This window comes from Canis aureus, chromosome 13, assembly GCF_053574225.1.
Source record: "Canis aureus isolate CA01 chromosome 13, VMU_Caureus_v.1.0, whole genome shotgun sequence".
Lineage (NCBI taxonomy): Eukaryota > Metazoa > Chordata > Mammalia > Carnivora > Canidae > Canis > Canis aureus.
Window position 1 is genome coordinate 16,961,831 of NC_135623.1, and position 22,654 is coordinate 16,984,484.

Consider the following 22,654-nt stretch of genomic DNA (forward strand, 5'->3'; position numbering starts at 1 on the left):
TTTGAAGCTGAATGCTATTTCATTGTATGTATATACTACATTTTCTTTTTTTTTTTTTTTTTTTTTTTTTATACTACATTTTCTTTATCCATTGCTATTGATGGGCATCTGGGTTACTTCCACCGCTTGGCTATTGTGAATCATGCCGCTATGAATATCAATATACAAACATCTCTTTGAGAACCTGCTTTCAATTATTTTGGATACATACCCAGAAGTGAGACTGCTGGGTCAATTGGGAGTTTTGTTTTTTTCCAAATTAATTCTTTCTTTTCTTTTCTTTTCTTTTCTTTTCTTTTCTTTTCTTTTCTTTTCTTTCTTTTCTTTTCTTCTTTCATCTTTCTTTCTTTCTTTCTTTCTTTCTTTCTTCTCTCTCTCTCTCTTTTTTTTTCTTTCTTTATTATTTTTTTTTTTAATTTTTATTTATTTATGATAGTCAAACACACAGAGAGAGAGAGGCTGAGACACAGGCAGAGGGAGAAGCAGGCTCCATGCACCGGGAGCCCGACGTGGGATTCGATCCCGGGTCTCCAGGATCGCGCCCTGGGCCAAAGGCAGGCGCCAAACCACTGCGCCACCCAGGGATCCCTCTTTCTTTCTTTAGAAAGAGCATTCGGGGGTGGAGAGGAATAAAGGGAGAATTTCAGAGAGAATCTTAAGCTGGCTCCACTCCCAGTGCAGAGCCTGATATGGGACTCGATTTCATGACCCTGAGATCATGACCTGAACCAAAATCAAGAGTCAGACACTTAATTGAGCCACCCAGGTGCCCCTTTCCAAATACTTTTTTTTTTTTTTAATTCATAGAGAGAGAGAGAGAGAGAGAGAGAGAGGCAGAGACACAGGCAGAGGGAGAAGCAGGCTCCATGCAAGGAGCCTGATGTGGGACTCGATCCAGGGTCTCCAGGATCACGCCCTAGGCTGCAGGCAGCGCTAAACCGCTGTGCCACCGGGGCTACCCTCCAAATACTTTTAAAGTAGATGACTCATGACTCTAAAGTTAGTATCTTGAACTCACACATTTTAGATTCTTTACAGTCTATTGGACATCTCTATATGAATGTCCCATGTATACTTTAGAATCAACATACCTAAAATTGAAGGCTTCAGATCCTACTGTCCTCACCAGCCTGTCCTTTTGCTCATGCTCCATTTATTTATTCATGTATTCTGTATGTTAACTCATACTACCTAGGGACCAGGCAGTGTTGTTGGTGTTGAGGACATATCAGTGAACAAAATAGTCATTTGGATCTCACATTCTGGCGAGGGAAGACATATAACAAATAAGAAGATACATGAATAATTTGTTAGATACAATGTCATAGCTAGAGGGGTTCTCTTTTAGATAGAATGGCTAGGGAACATCTCTCTGAGATGACCTTTGGGTAGAAACCTTACTGAAGTGAAGGAGTGAGATATGTGGATATCTAAAAAAAGAGCATTGCAGACAGAGGGAAGAAATAAGTATAAGGGGTTTAATGTAGGAACATAGTTCACCTTGTTCAAGAAATTTTAAGGAAATTAGAGCAACTAGAGTAAATGAATGAACCTCAGGAATAGCAGATGATGATGATGATGTCAGAGAAGGAGCTAGAGCCAGCTAATGTAGTCTCATAAGGTCAGAATGAAATTTTTGACCTTTGTTCTCTTGATATGGGAAAAGGGAAAGGGTTTTGTTTGACTTGACATTTGTAAGCATCATGCTGGCTTCTGTGTGAACAGGCAGTTAGCAAGTGGGGCAAACATAGAAGCAAGGAGACCAGTTTGGAGACTATTGAAATACCAACCCAGAGGAAAGATGATGGTTTAAACTAAGGTAGTAATAGAAAAGATTGGTCAGATTTTACATTTTGGAGGAGAATAAGGAATTTCTCATAGGTCAGGCATGGAATGTGAGGGAAAGGATTGACGACTATATAATTTTGACTTGAGCTATGGAATCTTTGGAATTGCTTGCCAGTTGTGATGATTGGGAGGACTGGAGCAGGAACAGTCTATTCAGTCACCCAAGCCAGAAGCCTGGGCATCATTCTCAACAATTTTCTCTTTTCAATTCGTATTTCACAGTGCTGACCAAAATGGTGTTCCTGAAGGGCAAATTTCAGTTGCAGCAGTTGCCTGCCCATTATCTTCAGGTTAAGTAAAACTTTAAATGCCTGTATTTATACTGCTTTTCATAATCTAACTCTTGCTTACCTTTCCAACTAGCTCCTCACTACTTCCTGACCCAAACGTTTGCTGAAGCCACACAAAACTGCTTTCTACTTCCTGAACAGACTTACCAAAAATACCCCCCCTTTTTTTTCTCCCTGAGTGCTCTTACTCAGCTTTTTCCCCTAGAAGTGCCCTGCTTTAACACTTGGTTCAAATCTCACTCCTTCCAGCTTTTTTTCCCTGACAAATTACTTCCACTCTTTTGCCTTCATATAGTACCTTATATATTCCTCTATTGAAGTTTATAGTAATTGAAGGAAGAGTCATCACCTTTTGAGTCATACAGTAGAGTACTTGAAGAAGGCTTAGAAAAGGGTTATAATGATTAACATATTTGGAAAGTAGGAATTTGAAAGAATGTATAGAAGAATTTAAATATAGTAGATTATTGGAAACAGTCTGCTACAGATACTTACAGAAAGTCATTTATTTATGAGAAAAAAAAAAAAGATTTTTCTTTCTGCCTAGAAAGAAAGAGGAGAAAATGGTGTTAAGCATCTTTTTGAGGCCTCATTGGCTTCCCACCATAATCTCATAATCTTTCTTTACAACTCTACTGCGGACACTTAAATCTGCTGCTTTTCTTTCTTCGGTATGTCACTTGTGTAGCTGAGAAAGTTTCATCCCAAAATGGACCATTTTCTTATAGCTCATTTGATTAACATAATACTAATGATGTCTGTGAAATAATAGAAACAAGATATATTGGTCTCTGTCCCCCAGTTCCAGGCACAGGAGCTTCTAGAACCCTTATAATTTCTTAAGTGATAAGAATCTAGTGGTATCTTTTGTTATAATATTTGGTTTTTGACTCTGGTCCTGACATAGAACTCCTAAATCCCTTGGAATTTACTGGGTGATAGGAATGTCTTTTGTTCTATTGAGGAGACTTTGGGCTCCTGGATAGCTTCAGGATGGGGTGACTACCAGAAAGACCAAGCCATGATTAGAAGCTTGGAAGGATCATTCCTACTCCCCATCCTCCAGGAAGGAGAGAAGGACTAGAGATTGAATTAGTGATTGATCATGCCTATGTAATGAAGCCTCCATAAAAATCCCAGTAGTACAGGTTGGGAAGTTTCCAGAGAATACATGAAGATGTGGGGAGGAGAAGTGTGCCCAGAGAGAGCATAGAAGCTCAGCATGCCTTCTCACATACTATTCTCTAGGCAGCTCTTTCATCTTGCTATTCCTGAGTTACATCCTTTTATAATAAACCAGTAATCTAATAAGTAAATTTTTTTCCTGAGTTCTTTGAGCCACTCTAGCAAATTAATTAAATTGAAGAGAGTGTTATGGGGACCCCTGATTTATAGCCAGTAGGTCAGAAGCACAGATAGTAGCCTGAAATTCTGATTAGCATCTGAAGGGGGAGTAGGCTTGTGGGATTGAGCCCTTAATTTGTGGGATCTGATGCTATCTCTAGGTAGATAGTGTCAGAATTGAGTTAAATTATAGGACACCTAGCTGATGCTACAGAATTACACAACTTCTTATTGACCCTACTCAGAGCGAAAACACAAGAGGAGGATGATTTTGTGAATTTAGTGTGGACACTTAAATCTACTACTTTTGTTGTTTCCTCAGTACCCAGAATAGTTTCAGGTGAGTAACTAAATATTTGTTGGATGAGTTAATGTTGGAATGAATGAATGAATGAATGAATGAATGAATGAAATATTCAAATGAATGAGATGCATGAGTGCTGTGTAAGTACAACACAATGGAAAATCATTGAGACTTTTAAAGTAATCCCAGAGGCAGACTCTTAAGTGTAGAGAAGAAACTGATTGTTACTAGAGGGGAGATGGATGGGGGGATGTCTTAAATAGGTGATAGGGATTAGGGAGTACACTTGCAATGAGCACTGGATGTTGTATGTAAGTGTTGAATCACTAAATTGTATACCTGAAGCTAATATTACACTGTATGTTAACTAACTGGAATTTAAGTAAAAACTTTAAAAAAATATTGAGAAAAAGGTAGTATGAATCAGTTAAATTTTCTTGAAGAAAATGATTCACATCTGGGTCTTCAGCTCCATTAGGCAACAATAGGCATTCCTTCCTTCATGATCCCATATTGTATTTCACATTATAATTAGTTGTTTCTATAACTGGGAGGAATATGTCTTACCATTTTTATATCCCCTCTGGTCCTAAAACACTATGCTCAATGAATAAAAGAATGAATGAATTTGAACTGGTGAAAAGAGGATATTCTATATAAAGGATCAGTATGATTGAAGGAAAGGAAGTCTGGGTTTGTTGGAAGAATTCTCTTGATGGCAAGATCAGGTCGTTAATGCTAAAATACTATACTTTGTGGGTCCAAAGTGTATTTTGAAAATAATTTGACTCCGACATACCATAGAGTAATAATTTCAACTTGAACAAAAGTATACTAATTTTGAAAGTATTTTTCTATATTTTAAGTATTTTCAGGAGATGAAAAAAATGGATAATGGGCACAATGAAACCAATATTAATTACAAGGGCACTTGGATGGCTCAGTTAAGTGTCTTTTATTTTATTTTATTTATTTTATTTTATTTTTTTTAAGTGTCTTTTAACTCTTGATTTTGGCTCAGGCCATGCATGCTTTCAGGGTTGTGAGATCGAGCCCTGTGTCAGGCTGTGCACTGGGAGTGGAGCCTGCTTTGGATTCCCTCTCTCCCCCTCTCTCTGCTCCTCTACCCTCTCTCTCTCAAAAAAAGCCAGTTTTACAAAAATTATTATGATCCTAGTTTACAGGCTTTCCAAACATGTGGAATAAGTAGAGTTGCCTAAACTTTAACAACTCATAATATATATGATTTTTTTGAGTGTGTGTGTGTGTGTATAATGAAAATGTATTTATCATTTCTATTTTCACAAAATTCTAAATATTTTCTTTTTCTATTTGTTTATAAATTCTTATAAATTAAATGTATTAAGTATTTAGTTTTACTGGTCTACAGTCAGTCATTTAGAAATTGGCCAGGTGTGGAGGCTGCTAATAAGAATAAAGCTAGTGACATGGGGCACCTAGCTGGTTCAGTCTGCTAAGCGTCTGACTTAAGCTCAGGTAATGATCCAAGAATCCTGAGATTGAGCCCCACATTGGGCTTTCTGCTCAGCAGGGAGTCCTTCACACCCCCCCCCCAACTTGTGCTCTCTGTTTTGCTCACTCTCTGTCTCAAATAAATAAGTAAAAAACCTTAAAAAAAAACCAAAACTAATCGTAATGCTGTGATGTAGTCAGTGAAGTCTGGAAAATGATGGTCTGTTTTAACTAATGTGTATTATACTGAGAATAATGAGCATTATACTGATATTCCTATTTTTATACTTTCACACTGTTTCAAGAGTTAGTTATACCTGCTTTATTTCCCATGTATTTCTTAGCTTTTTATAATTTAATTTTTATAAAAACTTTTTTTTTTTAATTTTTTAATTTATTTATGATAGTCATACAGAGAGAGAGAGAGAGAGAGGCAGAGACATAGGCAGAAGGAGAGGGAGAAGCAGGCTCCATGCACCGGGAGCCCGACGTGGGATTCGATCCCGGGTCTCCAGGATCGCGCCCTGGGCCAAAGGCAGGCGCTAAACCGCTGTGCCACCCAGGGTTCCCTTATAAAAACTTTAAAAATATGTCTAATAATCTTTTCTCAGGCCTCATAATATGAGACTATTTTCACATTTTTCAGTTTTGTCTAATCCTTCCTTATAGTACCTTATTTGCCCCTTCTGTGACATACTCCTGGTCTTTTCTCTCATATCTAACCCTTCTATTTTTCTTTTAGTCTTTAGCTTTCTCTCCTGTTTATTATATGTATGAATTCCCCAAGACTCTAATCTCTGTCTCACTTCTCTTCACCAAAGACAGCTTATAGGGGTAGGAAATTAAAATATTTTTAGGGCCGCTTTTATTTGCCTTTAAACATATATTGCTTTACTTAACCTAGCTCTACATTTTTAAATTACTTTTTGTCTCCAATTGGATATAACCTGAGCTGTGTATAGTAAAATTAGTTGTTGAATATATTTTTGTTCCTGCTAGAAGGCAAGCCATGTTACATCCATTAGTATATCTCCATTCCCCAATATATATTTGTTAGGTAAACAAATGATATCCTACTGTCACTTTGATGTTAACTTGTTCAAAATTGAACTCATCTGAAATTTTCCTTTGCTTCTATATCCACTCATTGTTCAGTGTCCAGATCAAATTCCATCTCTTTTCTGAAACTTCCCTTAATCCTCACAAAAATCTGTCTTCCTATTCTATATTCCTTTAGCAAATTATACTTTTATTGTACCTTCATTCTGGATTACATTTTATATTTTTATGTACAAAATAGGTTGAGGTCAGGGACTTTCTACCCAAAACAAATACATTATTTAAAATGATCTAAAGACTAAGAAAATGAAAGTAGAAGTGTTGCACTGTTCCTTTTGCATAGTATTGCCTCCTATCCCATCTTGCTACTTTTCACTTAACCTTCAGTCTTTTTGTTTTTTAAGATTTATTTATTTGAGAGAGAGAGAAAATGTGTGCACATGTGCACAAGTTGGGGGAGCGGCATAGGGAGAGAATTTTCAAGCAGACTCTGCTGACCATGGGAGTCCTTCATGGGGGCTCTATCTTATGACGTGAGCAAAAACCAGGAGTCCAGTGCTCATCTGACTGAGCCACCTAGGCACGTGTGCTTATCCTTCAGTCTTAGTTGAAACATTATTGCATCTAGAAAGTTTTCCGAGCCTTGGTCAGGTCTTGACTAAGCGGCTTTTGTTTTTGTATTTGTTTTTTAAAAGATTTGTTTATTTTTTACTTTGGCAGGGAGGAGCAGAGGGAGAGGGGGAGAGAGAATCCTTAAGCAGACTCCCATCTGAGCACAGAGCCCAACCTGGGGATCGATTCCTGGACCCGTAGATCATTACCTTAGTGGAAGTCAAGAATTGGTTGCTTGGGATGCCGGGTGGCTCAGCAGTTTTGTGTCTGCCTTCAGTTCAGGTCATAATCCCAGGATCCAGGATTGAGTCCCACCCCAGGCTCCCTGTGAGGAGCCTGCTTCTCCCTCTGCCTGTGTGTCTGCCTCTCTCTCTGTATCTCTCATGAATAAATAAATAAATCTTAAAAAAAAAAAAAAGAGTTGGTTACTTAACCAACTGAGCCACTCAGACACCCCTGTTTTTGTTTTTTGTACTCCTCTAGCATCATTAGCTTAACAAGTTATCAATTGCCATTTAGTGTCTGTGCTGTGCTACGCAACAGGGATAAAGTAATGAACAAAATTGTTATTGTCTGGTCTGTCACATAGCCTACATCCTATGGAGAGGGGCAGACATAAAACCAAATAAGTAATTATCAATTACCTTGAGGGAAAAGCACAAGGTTCTATGTGAGAGTGAGCCTACGTAGATGGGGGTTGATGCAAGAAGAATTCTTTGAAAAAGTGTATCTATGATTAAAATTTAGCCAGACAAGAAATGAGGAAAGGGCATTTCAAATAAACAAAGTATCTTCAGAAGACCTAAGAAATAGAACTTGATGCTTTTGAGGAACAAAAAGACAAGCCCATTTTGGCTAAGGATATAGTATTAGCTCATTATTACAGATGCGGAATCTGAGGTTCAAAGAGGTTCAGTGAGTATAGAACATATTAAGGTCATAAATAATAAGTGGGAGAGTCTAGATTCAAATTTTGGACTTTGTAAATCCTTAGTATTCTTTCTATTCTACCTTGGCATTCCCGAGTGAAAATTTGAACAAAATCTTTCCAAACTGTGGTATTTTGTTTCTTTTCCAACACCATTGAAAATTCTTTTACTATTTTCTTTCTTTCTTTCTTTCTTTCTTTCTTTCTTTCTTTCTTTCTTTCTTTCTTTCTTTCTTTCTTTCTCTTTCTTTCCTTCCTTCCTTCCTTCCTTCCTTCCTTCCTTCCTTCCTTCCTTCCTTCCTTCCTTCCTTCTCTTTCTTTCTGTCTTTCTTTCTGTCTTTCTTTCTTTCTTTCTTTATTTCTTTCTTTCTTTCTTTCTTTCTTCTTTCTTTCTTTTTCCTCTCTTTCTCTCTCTCTCTTTTTTTTTTTTTTTTTTAGCAAAGGAGATATTTGTATGTGGAACCAATGCCGTCAAAAGAAAAAGGATAATTGACCTGGCAATAAGCAGGGATGCTTCCATTGAATTTGTGGCTTTGAAGACCCATTTTAGCATTTGTTTGACTCAAAGGATTTATGAACCTCCAGAGTTGTCAGGGTTCTATGGAATTCACTGTCTATATTAATCTGTGGATTTCTTTGTTTTTTACCAGTGAAGCATTACAACTCTCAAAATCTTACACTCTACTTTATTTCCATTCAACAGAATAACATGTAAACTTGACCCTCTTTTGGCAAATATTTAAGTTAATGTCTCACAAAATACTCTTTTTTTGGGAATTGATTTCTAGACAGCTGATAAAGCTTTGAAATGTTACTGTTTTTTTCTTTTCTGTTTTCATTTTGATGTGGACTTGGATGGACAAGGGGAGGGAAGAAGTTGTTATGATGCAGAGGCAAAGTTGGAAAGGCAAAGTTTTTTCCTTCAGAGAATCTTTGTTACCCTGCAGTAAACTGCCCATAATCTAGGATGTTGCAACCTGCTTGCTTAGTAGCCTGCAAAAATGTTGGTATCATGTCATTTCTGTGCTATGTTCTAAGTAACTGGTGACTGGTTAGCTTAGAGACCAACTTCAGAAATGTTTTATATAAGGAAACTTCCCCAGTGATGTTCCTGCCTCCTTTTATAACCTGGTACAATCATGGTACTGTGTTCTCAAACAGTTTTTGCCTCTACGTTTTTTCCTTCTAAATGTTATTTTTACTAAGAATAATAATTATAACATGAAAGAATGAATTTAATTCCTGAGCTAATTTTTACATTCTTATTGGAATTTTTCATTTGTGATTTTATGTCTCACTCCTCTCAATCTGAAGAAGGAAATAATGTTAAAAATATTACTTTAAGGTACTGATTTTACTTGTTCTGACATTCTTAAGCATTGGTTTTTGTGGGTGTTTTGCTTGAATGAGGACTGTGGAATTAAGCTTTTTATGACTCAAGATTTGGAGATATTATATACCAAATGCATGTTTTTTGTTTGTTTGGTTTGGTTTTAGTTTTCTAAAATACAGTTTTATTATACCAAATAGAGAAACATTTTAGAGAATATTTTGTATTATTAAGGAAACAGTATTTCATTTAAATTTGATTTTTCAAAGTACACTTATTTCCCTGTACAGTGTTCTCCACCTCACCCATCACTGAGCATTTTTCTGTTTTTTTTTTTAAATGGCTTTCCCTGTTTTTTTTGTTTGCAGGCAGCTATCAATGGTGTAATACCCCAGGAAAATGGCATTCTACAAAGGTATGTTAGTTATAAGGTGCTTAATGGTAAGGATGAGAATTTAGCCAAGCAAAAATAAATAATTGTTAATTTTTTTGTTTAATTTTTTGACAGGGTATTTGATCTTTGGTATAGAAGCTCATTAATATAGTTATTGTTCTTTTAGACATTTTTGTTATATCAATTTCCTAAAGTTTCCAACTTTTAACTATATAATGTTATTTCAGAATGAGTGATACTGTTTTTCAAGGACATCTTTTTAAAAAAATTTTTTTTATTGGTCAAGGGCATCTTCTAATTCATAAAATGGGAGGTACTGAATCTCAGTAGCTGTAGAGCATGGTTATCATCTACCTATCCAGGAGTTCTCTCCAACCTTACTACATTCTTTTTTTCTTCACTTTTGGTTTTTAAATTAAGTACATGATAATTTGCAAGAATTTGAATAAGTACTTAATTGATGAAACCTCCCAGAGCACTGAGCCATTTCGCCTGAAGAATCCATTGTTAACATGTGGAATGGGCTTCATGGTTTTGTGTCATTGCCGGAAGGTAAAATTGGCAGATGATGCCAAGAGAACTACAAGTTACAAAATAATTCCTTAAATTAGAAATAACTTTTCCTCACCTTTCTTTCCTTAAAATTGGAGACTGGTTTGGATTAAAAGAGGACACTATAAAGTCATAGGAGGTAAAACCATTCTCCCTTCCAAGTATAGTTTAATTACTTGATCCCCACCCCCACCCCCCCAATTCAAACTTTGGCTTGAATTTTAGTGGCTAGGATTTCTAAGTCACTGAAGCATGATCTGCTAAGTGCAGATGAGGCAAACAGAAACAGTAGACTAGGACTGAGGTTGTTTTGGAGAGGAAGAAAAGTGCTGTTGCAAAACCATAAAAAAATTCACCATGAACTGCAAAATGGACTGTACTTTATAGGAAACTGTGTATATTTAGAAATGAAGCAAATTCTCTTTGGTACTTATACTACCCTTAGTAATTAATAGACCTGTTCCCCACCATTTTTAAAACACTATCAGAGTTTCATCCAGAGTAAATGTGGCTGATTTCCAGAGTCTGTACCTTTTTTTTTTTGGGGGGTGGGGGGGCGGGTCCGAAGCATTCAGTTTTACTGAAACCCTTGTCTAGAAAGCAAACCAGGTGATTACCAGAACTTCCTTCATGATCATTTTTTTCTTGGTTTAGGAAGTTTTAGACTTCTAAATATGGTTCCAGTTTTATTCTTGAGTAAATGTTATTTCACTTTTGTGCCAAAATTTTTGCTTGTTAAATCCTTGTGGATTCAGCTGCTGGGTTTCTGAGCACATAGTGGATATATCTTAAAATTAATATTTTGCTATTGGTGAACTGTAGAAATTCCCTTATCCCTGGAAACATTGCATCTCTCCTGTCACTAGTGATACATTTCGATTAATATATTTTCTAAGTAGAGATTCAGCACTAAACTGATTTCTAATACTATAATATTTGGGGTTTACCTTTTGTCAGAGTGAGTTTTTGTTTTATTTGCTTGTTTATTAATGAAAGGAATGAATCATATGTGCACAGAAGAAAATCAGTTGTATCTAGTAATAGTCTTCAACTCTCTCCTTTCCTGACTTTGTTCTTTAGCTTTGAAATCACTGTGGATTTGACATAACTGAAAATTCCTCTTAACTAGGGGAAAATGAAAGAGGGCTCTTTGCTCATTTGCTTCTACTGAAAGTGGAAGACTTAATAGTAGGAATGGCATGCGTAGGTAGTTAAAAGATTTTTGTTTTTTAATTTGACTTTTGTAATATAGTCTGTGAATGCAACTGACTCTTAATTTGTCAGTTCATACTTCGATAGGGAAAGAGCTACCAACAAGTTTTTTAAATATGAATTATTTTTGGAGGGAGAAGAGCCCAATCCCTGTGCTTTATAGCTTTTCTTGAAATCAGTTTTTTGTGTGAATTCAAAAGTGGGAATATGATTTTTAATGTGCCCATGAAGTCCAAAGCAAAAAAGCTAACAATTTTAAATGCTTAAGGCACTGTGCTAAGTAACTGACATATTTTCATCACTTAATACTTAGTGTAACCCTTAAGAGTTTCATATTTCATAGTGAGGAAACCGAAAGTTAGAGAGTTAACATAGATTTGCCCACAGTCACAAGTGTAGTAGATGATAAAGTCTGGATTGTCTTCTTTTAAAAGCCATGCTTTTTCTCTGATACCGCTCTGCCCTATTCAAGGTCTGCAAACTAGCCATGTCCCACCTTTTTAAAAAGATTTTTTCCCTTGGATAAAAAAGTTGGAATTTAATACGTGTGTATAAGATCTTTCTCCCATAGTTTTGTTTTTAGTTACTTATTTAGTAAAGGTAAGTAAAGCCAGATATTATTATCCCTCACTTTACAGGTTTAGAGAATAAGGGATGAAGTGACTTGGCCCAGATGGTACAGCATGTGTTGATGGAGTCAGGAATATAAGCGAGTCTTCTGCCTCAACCTTGGTCCAAGGCTTATTTTATTAGACAATATGCTGCTAATACAACACATTCATAAACTGTATTGCTTATGCTGTCATAAGTGTAAGCCATTCAGTCATAAAACATCAAGTATGTGCATATTTATTTACATCTTGGTGTAATATTTTATTGTCCATCTTATTGTCCAGAGCCATTTAAACATTATTTTTGGAAATAGTTATTGTTAGAAGAAAGTGCTAATGAATTACCTGTGTTAATAGGCAGGACATGCTATGTTTCCTAAGAATTTTATGAATCAGTAGTATAATTTTCCTCATTGACTAAGTGGGTAGTATCTGTCAACTCCTATTTATTTATTTATTTATTTATTTATTTATTTATTTATTTATTTATTTAATTTTTTTTAATTTTAATTTTTATTTTTTTTTAATTTTTATTTATGATAGTCACACAGAGAGAGAGGGAGGCAAAGACACAGGCAGAGGGAGAAGCAGGCTCTATGCACCAGAAGCCCGATGTGGGACTCGATCCCGGGTCTCCAGGATCGCGTCCTGGGCCAAAGGCAGGCGCCAAACCGCTGCGCCACCCAGGGATCCCTCTATTTAATTTTTAAAAGATTTTATGTATTTATTAATGAGAGAGAGAGAGAGAGAGAGAGAGGCAGAGACAGGCAGAGGGAGAAGCAGGCTCCACGCAGGGAGCCTGACATGGGGCTCCTGACATGGGGCTCAATCCTGGGTCTCCAGGATCAGGCCCTGGGCTGAAGGCGGTGCTAAACTGCTGAGCCACCCGGGCTGCCCATATTTATTTTTTTGACCCAGATGATACAGTGTATGTTTCTTTGTCCATTGTTTAATTCATTGAGAAAACCTAGAGAAGACTAGACATTTTTTCACTTATTGACCATTATGTTTTCAAAATATGTAAGTGCTAAGGTTTCTAATATAGAAAATATCCATTTTGGCCAATTAGTTTCTATTTATTGTCTTCTCTGATGCTCATTTAAGAATCTGATTCTTTTTTTTTTTTTTTAAGATTTTATATATTTATTCATGAGAAACAGAGAGAGAGAAAGAGAGTGAGGCAGAGACACAGGCAGAGGGAGAAGCAGGCTCCTCACAGGGATCATGATGTAGGCCGAAGGCAGACGCTAAACTGCTGAGCCACCCAGGGATCCCCAAGAATCTGATTTTTTTTTTTTAAGATTTTATTTATTTATTCAGAGAGAGAGAGAGAGAGAGAGAGAGAGAGAGAGGAGAAGCAGGCATCATACAGAGAGCCCAACGTGGGACTTGATCCAGAGCTCCAGGATCACACCTTGGGCTGCAGGCGGCGCTAAACCGCTGCGCCACTGGGGCTGCCCTGATTTTTTTCTAAAGACAAGTTTATCTTTAAGACACATGTGTGTTTTTGTTTTGTTGTTTTTGTACCTAGAAATTTTTCCTGGGGATGGATTTTTAAAAACTGAAATAAACATGTACAGAGTTCTTGTTTAGTGTGCTTTGTCCGTTGCCTTCCAAGGACATGTGTGGTTTGTAGAGGAAAGTTGAGTGAGGATAAAAACACTCCTTTAGTTGAGGTTTAGATCTAAAACAGATTTCTCCATAGAGCTTCCTTTACCAATCAGTGTCTATTTAATTATTAACTAGAAAACAATAGTGAATAGATCAAATTATAGAATGTGTCTTCATAGACATAGTCTTAAAAATACTTTTTTTTTTTTTTTTTTTTTTTTTTTTTTTAAAAATACTTTTTTTGGAGTCAGAAGTTTTGGATATCTTTGTACTTAATGGATACTATTGAACATTAGTCAAAATTTATAGGATCATTAACTATAGTCTTTCTTTCTCTCTCTCTCTCTCTCTCTCTCTCTCTCTCTCTTTGGATTGCTAGTGAAAAACTCTAATGTAAATTTATTATTTATTATTTATCTTGAAATAGAGTAATTATAGCCAATAAGAAAATTCTCGAGTGAAAACTAAAAAATTCTCTCTGGCTGACAACACACCAAATAGCCTGCTATGATTAGAAATGTTAAACTGTCTCCTTGAGTTAGAGTTTGGTAAAGAAGAAAAAAAGTGCACGAAGGTGTTTCAAACACAGGGAATTTCATATAGGGAATCAGTTCCAAGATGTGGAGCAGGTTGAAAGAAGCAAAAAGGGAATACAGAAACAATTCAGATATAATGACTTCAGGAAACAGCTGGATCACCAGACCCACCTGTGGGTGGGGTGGTCCTGCTGTGACTGAGGAAAGGAGCATAAGGCAAGAGCAGATTTACAGTTGCAGCATCCCTGAGTAGGGTGGGCACAGCCGGGACTGTGTGGACTAAGTTCAGGGTACTCCAGGAAGCCTGCTCTAGGACAGATCTGTCTGGGAGAGCCCCCTGCTAACCAGTAAAGGGCAAGAAGTCACTCCTGGTATTAGGGGAAAAAGGGAAAGTGATTGGGAGAGATTGAAATTAGCAGGATTTTGAAGCCCAAAGGAAGGACTCTGGCAACATGGCCCCTGCTCAGCTGATACTGGTACCTCTACAGGATGCAGAGGCTTTTTTGAAATAATTGAAAGAAGCCAGAAGCTAACATCAGTGGCTGATGCTAAAACAAAGTGGATGTTATTGTTATAGTAATGTCACTGCTAGGTCACTGATGTTGATAAAATAACATTAGTATGTAAAACTGTAAGAAGAAAATTTTGTGTGTGTCTGTGCACACACTCGTGTGCTGCTACATTTTTGTTACTGTTATTGGTCATAAGGCCATGGTTAGTATTTGCCAGTTTCTTCTTTCACTCTTTATATTCCCTTTGCCAGCAACTCAGTCAAGTTTCTTTACTTGGTGGGACATCTCAAATATTCATCCTAACAGTCAGGATCCTCAGTTGACTTGCTTTTGTTATTTGGCTATAGTTTTCTATACCCCAGAAATAGTCCATTGTATAGCAGCAACCCAGTTTTTTCTTGGTAATCAGGACCTCCCACCTCACTTTGTATCCCCTTATTTCATTAGTTGATTCAGTAATATGAAGAGTACAAAATGGCCAAGTGGCATTCTCAGGTTCTAATTCTGTGAAAGTATTGTGGAAACATTACATTCCTGGGAACTGTGATCTCTGAATCACCAAAGCCCAAAGTAGCAGGAAGCAAAAATTCTGTTAAGTTATTCGGCATAGTAAGAGAAACCACTATTATCACTTAGTTCTCATACCTATGTTTTCTGGCAATATGAGAAATATCACAGTGTTTTGGTTACTGATACAAAGCATATACAACATCCTTTAAGGTGGAGGGCCAAGTTTTGAGTGTTGTCTCCCAGCTGTCTTTAGCAGGACATTCTACTGTTCTAACAAGCTAGGTGCTTCTGGGTGACAGTGTATATGAATATTACCAGCACTACACTTCTTTTGCTGTGAAATGAGTTTCTTGGTTAGAACCAGTGTTGTGTAGGAAAGCCTTAGATTAATACATGAATGGTGGTGCTGGCAGAAGCATTGCTGTCAGGGAAGTCCATTTCATATTCAGAAAAGTGTCATTTTTTTTAAAGATTTTATTTATTTATGATAGAGAGAGAGAGAGAGGCAGAGGCACAGGCAGAGGGAGAGGCAGGCTCCATGCCGGGAGCCCGACGCAGGACTCGATCCCAGGACTCCAGGATCGCGCCCTGGGCCAAAGGCAGGCGCTAAACTACTGAGCCACCCAGGGATCCCCCAGAAAAGTGTCATTTTAAGGGAGAACAAATTGCTTCTTTTTCTGTGATAGAAATGATCTATTACCAGACCCCCAAGGAATGATGTCATATTGGGGGCTCAGTTTAGACTGTTGTTTGCAGTTTAGATGCTCAGTAGTTTCCCTAGCCAGATTCAGACTTGAGGAGAAACTGATGTTGTGCCTTTGTCTAATTTCCACTCCTATTGGCATGGCCACATTATACATTAATGCATTGATAGTCCTAAGGGAGTAAGGGAGAAAAGCTGACTGACATCAACAGAACAATATCATGTTATTCACATTGAGAGCCTTTTTTTTTTTTTCTCCAGTGGATAGCCTGTAGGCAGCATTCCTTTCAGAAGCATATATTCACATTTTGTGTCCATTCTGAAAGTCCCATTTTCTAATCTTTTACCCAGACTTTCTTGTCCACCTAATTTTTCTTTTATTCTTTCCAAGTCTTGATCAGCTGACCAACCTGTCCATGGTTCAATATAGATTTGTACCTCAGGCAATTTCTCTAAATGAAAAGGTAACTTGTGGTACGATCCCAAGTTCTCCCTATTAGGAGACTTTTCTTTCACTACTGTCTTTCTGAAATATCTTTGTTTAGGGGCTGTAATGCTTCAGCAGTTTGTTTTTGGTTGGTGTGAACAGGTATACACAACCATATTTTCCTTTCCCAGTCCACATCTTTTCTTCCTCATTTAACTTAGTTATTTCTTATTATTTTTTTAAAATTTTTATTTGTTTATTCATGAGAGGCACAGAGAGAGGCAGAGACACAGGCAGAGGGAGAAGCAGGCTTCATGCAAGGAGCCCAACATGCGACTCGATCCTGGGTCTCCAGAACCATACCCTGGGCCAAAGGGGGGGCGCTAAACCACTAAGCCACCCGGCTGCCCAGTTATCTCTTATTATTGACAGAAAGTGCAAGATAATAGCAACTGGCCTTTTACCCTGACTTACTTCTGAGTACTTACCAAGGTAGCGGGTCCCTGCATTTTTGTGGCATGTATCTTCTAATCTCTGTCATACATGTGTCCAAGTACTTGCTACTTTTGCTTTTCAGGATCAGTTCACATTGTTATCAATGTAATGTTGTTTTGTGGAATGTCTAGTTGATCAAGACTTCTCTAGGCTAGATTGTTAATGCTAAAGAGTGGGAGAGTTGACATAATCTTCTGAAAAAGACAGTGAATTGTTTGCCCTGCTGGGTAAAATTAAAATGGTTGTCTTGGTGACTGCAAATTAACATAGAGAAAAAAAGTATATGTGAGATCAGTGTCTTCCTGTTACTAACCTTTCCTGCATAGCAATCCTAACTATATGGATCAGGAAGCCAGTATGTTGTCTGCCAGTTACTGAAGTATGTCTCTTTGAATTATACATTTAGAATCTAGAAAATAAATTGTAGGGTAGGTTGACAGATTGTTTGAACATAGTATGAATGGATTTGGGCCCAAACTTCATTTTACCACCACAGTCTTCTACTTTTATATCCCCAGGAATTAGAGTTAGCATCTAGTAATCTCCTAAAAATTTAGATATTTTCCTTTTATCAGTATACAGACACCCTAGTTAATGACTGCAGCCTCCTAGGGCAAGTCTTAGAAGAAAGTTTCCAATATACATGGGGGCTACTACTACTTCAGAAAGTGCTACATGTGTGGCTCTGTTGTATTGTCTTTGTGGGGATCAGGAGCTCTATGTCCGTGAAACAGTTAATGTTTGGAAACTGAGAGTGACTATGACTCTCCATTGTGGTTACAGACATTAGGTTTTAGGCTATCAGGTCTAGGGGTCTAATGTTTTTAGATCAAGTAATATTTTTATCAACTGACTTTTAAGTTGGTTTCTTAGAAATAATTATGTTCTGGGGCTCCTGGGTGGCTCATTTGACTCTCTCTCTCTCTCTTTTTAAGATTTTACTTATTTATTCGTAAGAGATACAGAGAGAGAGGGAGAGACATAGGCAAAGAGAGAAGCAGGCTCCCTGTGGGGAGCTGGAGGTAGGACCCGATTCTGGACCCCTGGGATCACGACCTGAGCCAAAGGCAGATGCTCAACTACTGAGCCACCCAGGCGTTCCAGCATTTGACTCTTGATTTCAGCTCAGGTTGTGATCTCAGGATTGTGAAATTGAGCCCCCAGTGGGGCTGGGCATGGAGCCTGCTTATGATTCTCTTTCTCCCTCTTTCTCTGCCCCTCTCCCTCACTGCTTACTTTCCCCCACCCTTGGGAAAAAATAATAATTATGGCCCATTTCTAAAGATCTCTGTAGGTTGAAATCTTCTGATTGTCACTTTTTGTCTGTGCTGTCCATTAATGTAATTGCTTCCATCTTTTTCTTACTAAATTCTGCCATTTGACCTCAGCACTTTGGGATACCATGCTCATTAAGGAGATTTATTCAGTGGTGTCATCTCCTCATGTTATTCCCAACCCATGGAAGACAACTGCTACAGTTTTTTTAAGAATGCAAACTCCTCTTACTAATGTATTTTGTAATACTTTAGTGCAATGTCCTTTGTGACCTCATGGATGATGTAGTAGGAGAGTATATGTATGTTTGGATTGTATATGGTAAATCCACTTGAGCATTCTTATTTTTCTAAGCATCTGGATTTCCTCTATACTTTGCCAGGAAAGTTTGGGTATTTCATCCTCATTAAATGTAGACTCCTTTGGAACTTAAGTTTCATTCAGTCGATAAGCAAACTATTAGAGGTACTTACAGCTGCTTAAGCAAACATGTTATATATTTGGCTGTATCAAAACTCTTTTGGTCAAATTCACTTCAAATTCATTTTCTTACATATTCCCTAGGATTTTGCTGGTATAATTTATCAAAATATTTTTATCAAAAGATAAATTTATCTCTTTATCAAAATAATTATTTTTGGAAATAACCTTCTCTGAGTTAAGACATTGTATTTACTCTCTTGGAGAATGCCTAGATCTGATTTTAGAGGCAATAAGAAATGGTTTGGGTAGGTTTTGACAATAGGCATTCCTTTTCAAGGCAATGATCTTAGTAAGAGCATTATCAGTTTTCGAGCAAGAGGAGGATAACTTTAGTCATGGAATAAGGAGTTGTTTCTGCTTACAAAGAAGGTTCACAGGAACTCCATGGGTTCAAGATTGTTGCCTTCATCTGAGTCCACTTGGATATCCCCATTCCACGTTGTAGAATACCACTCCTCCTAAAACAGTGCTGTAATTTTCACAAAAGATACTTAGAAAGTATATATACTCAACTTTCACTGTAATGCTGCAAGCTGAAAAGTTAAATTTGCATGTGATTCTCAGTAGGATCATACCTGGGAGACAGGAAATCAGAAAGTGCTACTTCAGAAGCTTTCTTATCATGGCTTAAACTGAAAGTTGATAACCCTAAGTGTGTCATTTTCTTCTGTTAAGCGTTCCATTAGAGTCAAAAGCAGCCAGCTCATAGTCTTTACTGTCATTATGACTACCATAAGGGCCAAGTCAAATAGCCATTTGTCCCCTTAGGCACTTGTTTTAATAGGTATGTGTTCATAATGAATTATAAGTGATGATTTAATCATTATGCTAGTGCATGATCACTGGTATCCCATTTTCCATTAGCAAGTAGCTCATCAGTGTATTGAAGGTCAAGGACATAATCAAACTAATTCCTGAATCCTCTTTCTGGGATACCTCCATTACCCACCCCCCCACCCACCTCCCAAAAATTGGGTATTTCAAGTTTAATGTAGGATTGGTTACACAGGTGTGGAGCAAAAAAAGTAAAACTGAAGTAACCTCTGTATAACTGCTTCAGGAAGTTACCACTCTTAGGTCCAGATCAAAGGGATTAATAGAACTTCAGAGCTCCAAGCAGCCCCTTGGACCTGAATGAGGATCAGGCCACTTTAGAAGGCATACAGTCTAGCTGCTGTCTGTGTCTGAGGGATTGTCAGGAAGCTGGTTATATGAACGCTGAAAAAAGCAGGAGACTGAAAGCTGCTGTATGATACTAATAGAAATATATGTGAATAGGAAGAAGGAAAGCTTTCCTTCTCTCCTCCTAACAATCTATCTCTATCTAGTATCCTATTTGCAGAATCTATTGGGGAAACATATGCCAAAGGACAAATAGAATTTTGCAGAATCTGCATCATAGAATAGACCACAGAAGGATGAATTCGGGGTTAAGAAAACATTAAGTCAGGGACCAGCCTATTAACTTTAGCTATATTTCCGAGCTTCTGAGAAGTGACAAAATTTAGAGATCTGAAATATCATTGCGCATATTCTGTTCATAGATACTTAGGAGCTCACTTTGGATTCCAACAGTGATGTTTCCTGCTTGGACGTTTTCTTTTCCATGTCTTACTTTTAAGATAACTTTTCTTGAATCTAACAGCTAGGAGAAAGTGTAGGTTTTTTTGTCTTTGGATCAGTGATTATTAGAGTGTCTGAACTCGTTATTTTCATACTTTTTTGGCTATGACCTACAATTAGAAATACATGGAATCCAAACACATATGCAAGAATGTATCAGAATCAAAAGTTTTAGGAAACAATACTTGATCTTAACTATTAAGTACCATGTACTGATCATTTGTATCTTATCCTATCCTGTCCTATCATATCCTCTTCTTTAAAAGATGATCACAACTCACTAAATCAACTTTTTAATATAAATTTGGTAAGCACTAATCAGAGCAGTAGTGTGAAGTAAAGGTAAATATTTTTTCTTGGTTCATTGTATGAATAGTGCTTATTTGTGTGTTTTTGGTCATTCTTTTTATTGTTCCTGTTCGGGTTCCTAATCTGTTCTTTTCCCACAGATTTAGGGGTATTTTAAAACTCAGCTAGTAGTTTTGGTGGTGGTGGAACATATATACAATAATAATGTTTCAATGGAAGCATTCCTTTGGTTCTCTTCTTCCTTATTCCTCCTAGTGAGGGGGCGGGGGGGAGGAGTGACTATATATGATAAATTGAGAGAAAACCCAAGTTCTTTAATAATTATTCCTTTACTCTTTAGCTTGTTAAATATTTAAGTGCTTTCTCTATAAAATCTTGAGCTCCAGGCAGAGTATACAGCCATTAAAAACATAAACGTGGGGACGCCTGGGTGGCTCAGTGGTTGAGCATCTGCCTTTGGCTTGGGTCGTGATTCCACAGTCCCGGGATTGAGTCCCAAATGAGTCTCCCTGCATAGAGCCTGCTTCTCCCTCTGCCTCTGTTTCTGCCTCTTTCTCTCATGAATAAATAAATAAAATCTTTAAAAAAGAAAACCACAAATGTGAACTTTGACCTTGTAGAACTTATATTCTCCTGGAGTCTTAAATATCAAATGATTAATACCAATTATAATTGGTAGTGATGAGGAATTAGAACCAGTCTGAGGTAGTAAAACATGCACTGAGTTGAAAAACATTCAATCTGAGATATGAAGTGTGAATATAATTAGCTAGAAGAAAGTTGGAATATTGGGATGAGATGAGAAAGAATAGTCTTAGAAGGAATAGTCTGTGTTCCGCTATGAAATGGGAAGGATCAAGGTGAGATGGAAGAAATGAAAGCTTGTTGTGCCTGGAAGCATAGAGAGATTGGAGGAGATAGCCTAGCACAAGCTAAGGATAGGAAGGTAGGTAGGCTTTGGATCATATAGAGACTTACATGTAGTTCTGTATGAAGAAGAGGGGAATATTGAAGAAAATGATATGAAGATATTTCTATAATTTCATTTTTGTAGTGGTATGGAATGACATGCACAGGAGCAAGGGTACGTTCAGAGAGATTAGTTAGGAGGCTGTTGTATTCAGAAGAATAATTCAGGAGATATTGAAGGTACTGGAAAGGAAATTCATAATCCATAATGTAAAGCTAATTAGAAGATGGTTTTGGATAGATGTTGCCTCTGTTTTATAAAAAGAAAAAAAGAATAGAGGTTTAAGGATGGTAAATTTCTGAGTTTTGTGGAAAGTAGAGTTAATCAGATAATGCTTCAGTGAGCATTCATTAGTGAATGAATTCACTTTCATTAGTGAATGTAGAAGACACTGTTCTTAATTAACAGAAATTAATGTTTTACTAACATCATAAAGCAAAAACCTGATTAAATGATAGATGATATGTATGATACTGTCAATAGACATAGGAAGGCAAGGTTGGGAGGGAGAGTAATGTAGCTTTCAGTCACTAGGAAAGATTTTATGGAGGAAGTAAAACTTTAGTTAGGCTTTGATGCACAGGTAGGTAAATTTGATTGGAAGACCAACACAAGCCAAGTATGGAATGGGTCCTTAGTGGTAATCTATAAGGATTTGGTTGATGATAATCTTTCTTTTTATGTCAATATTTCAGTGACTATGGAGGTGAAACTATACCAGGACCTGCATTTGATCCAAGTCACCCAGCTTCAGCTCCTGCTCCTTCTTCCTCTTCAGCATTTCGACCTGTAATGCCATCTAGGCAAATTGTAGAAAGGCAACCTCGGATGCTGGACTTCAGGGTTGAGTACAGGGACAGAAATGTTGATGTGGTACTTGAAGACAGCTGTACTGTTGGTAAGGTTTTTCCTAGTATAAAGCCTTCATAAATAGAGAATTTATTAGGTAAACATTTCTTTATATTCTTTTCTTTTGAGTTGAATGCCAATAAGAAGGGAGAAAAGACAATTGAAACTGATATTTTCCATACAGATAATTATACTGCATTTTAAAATACTGTGTTGTTACTGAGGCAAGTTTAAGAATAATTCTTTTGTTCCACTTGAATGGTATAAGATGCTGTTTTAGGGCAGATGCAAATCAAACTTTTAAGTATATTGCTTATTGGACTTTATAGCTGAAATTCATTAATTTTTCATACTGTGGTTAATGAGAGATCAGAAATAAGACATGTTTTCATTA

The 22,654-nt window shown here is 37.1% G+C and overlaps 1 protein-coding gene across 3 annotated transcripts in view; it reads left to right on the forward strand.

Annotated features, from left to right (window-relative positions):
• Positions 1–22,654, forward strand: part of FAF1 (Fas associated factor 1) — a 459,658-nt gene that overhangs the window by 132,996 nt on the left and 304,008 nt on the right. For 2 of the 3 annotated variants that reach the window (XM_077844988.1, XM_077844990.1), the window contains exons 3-4: positions 9,557–9,603; positions 22,107–22,309. In XM_077844988.1, the coding sequence (XP_077701114.1) occupies positions 9,557–9,603; positions 22,107–22,309 (250 nt within the window). The remainder of the gene's footprint in view (positions 1–9,556; positions 9,604–22,106; positions 22,310–22,654) is intronic. The other variant, XM_077844991.1, reaches the window with a different exon arrangement.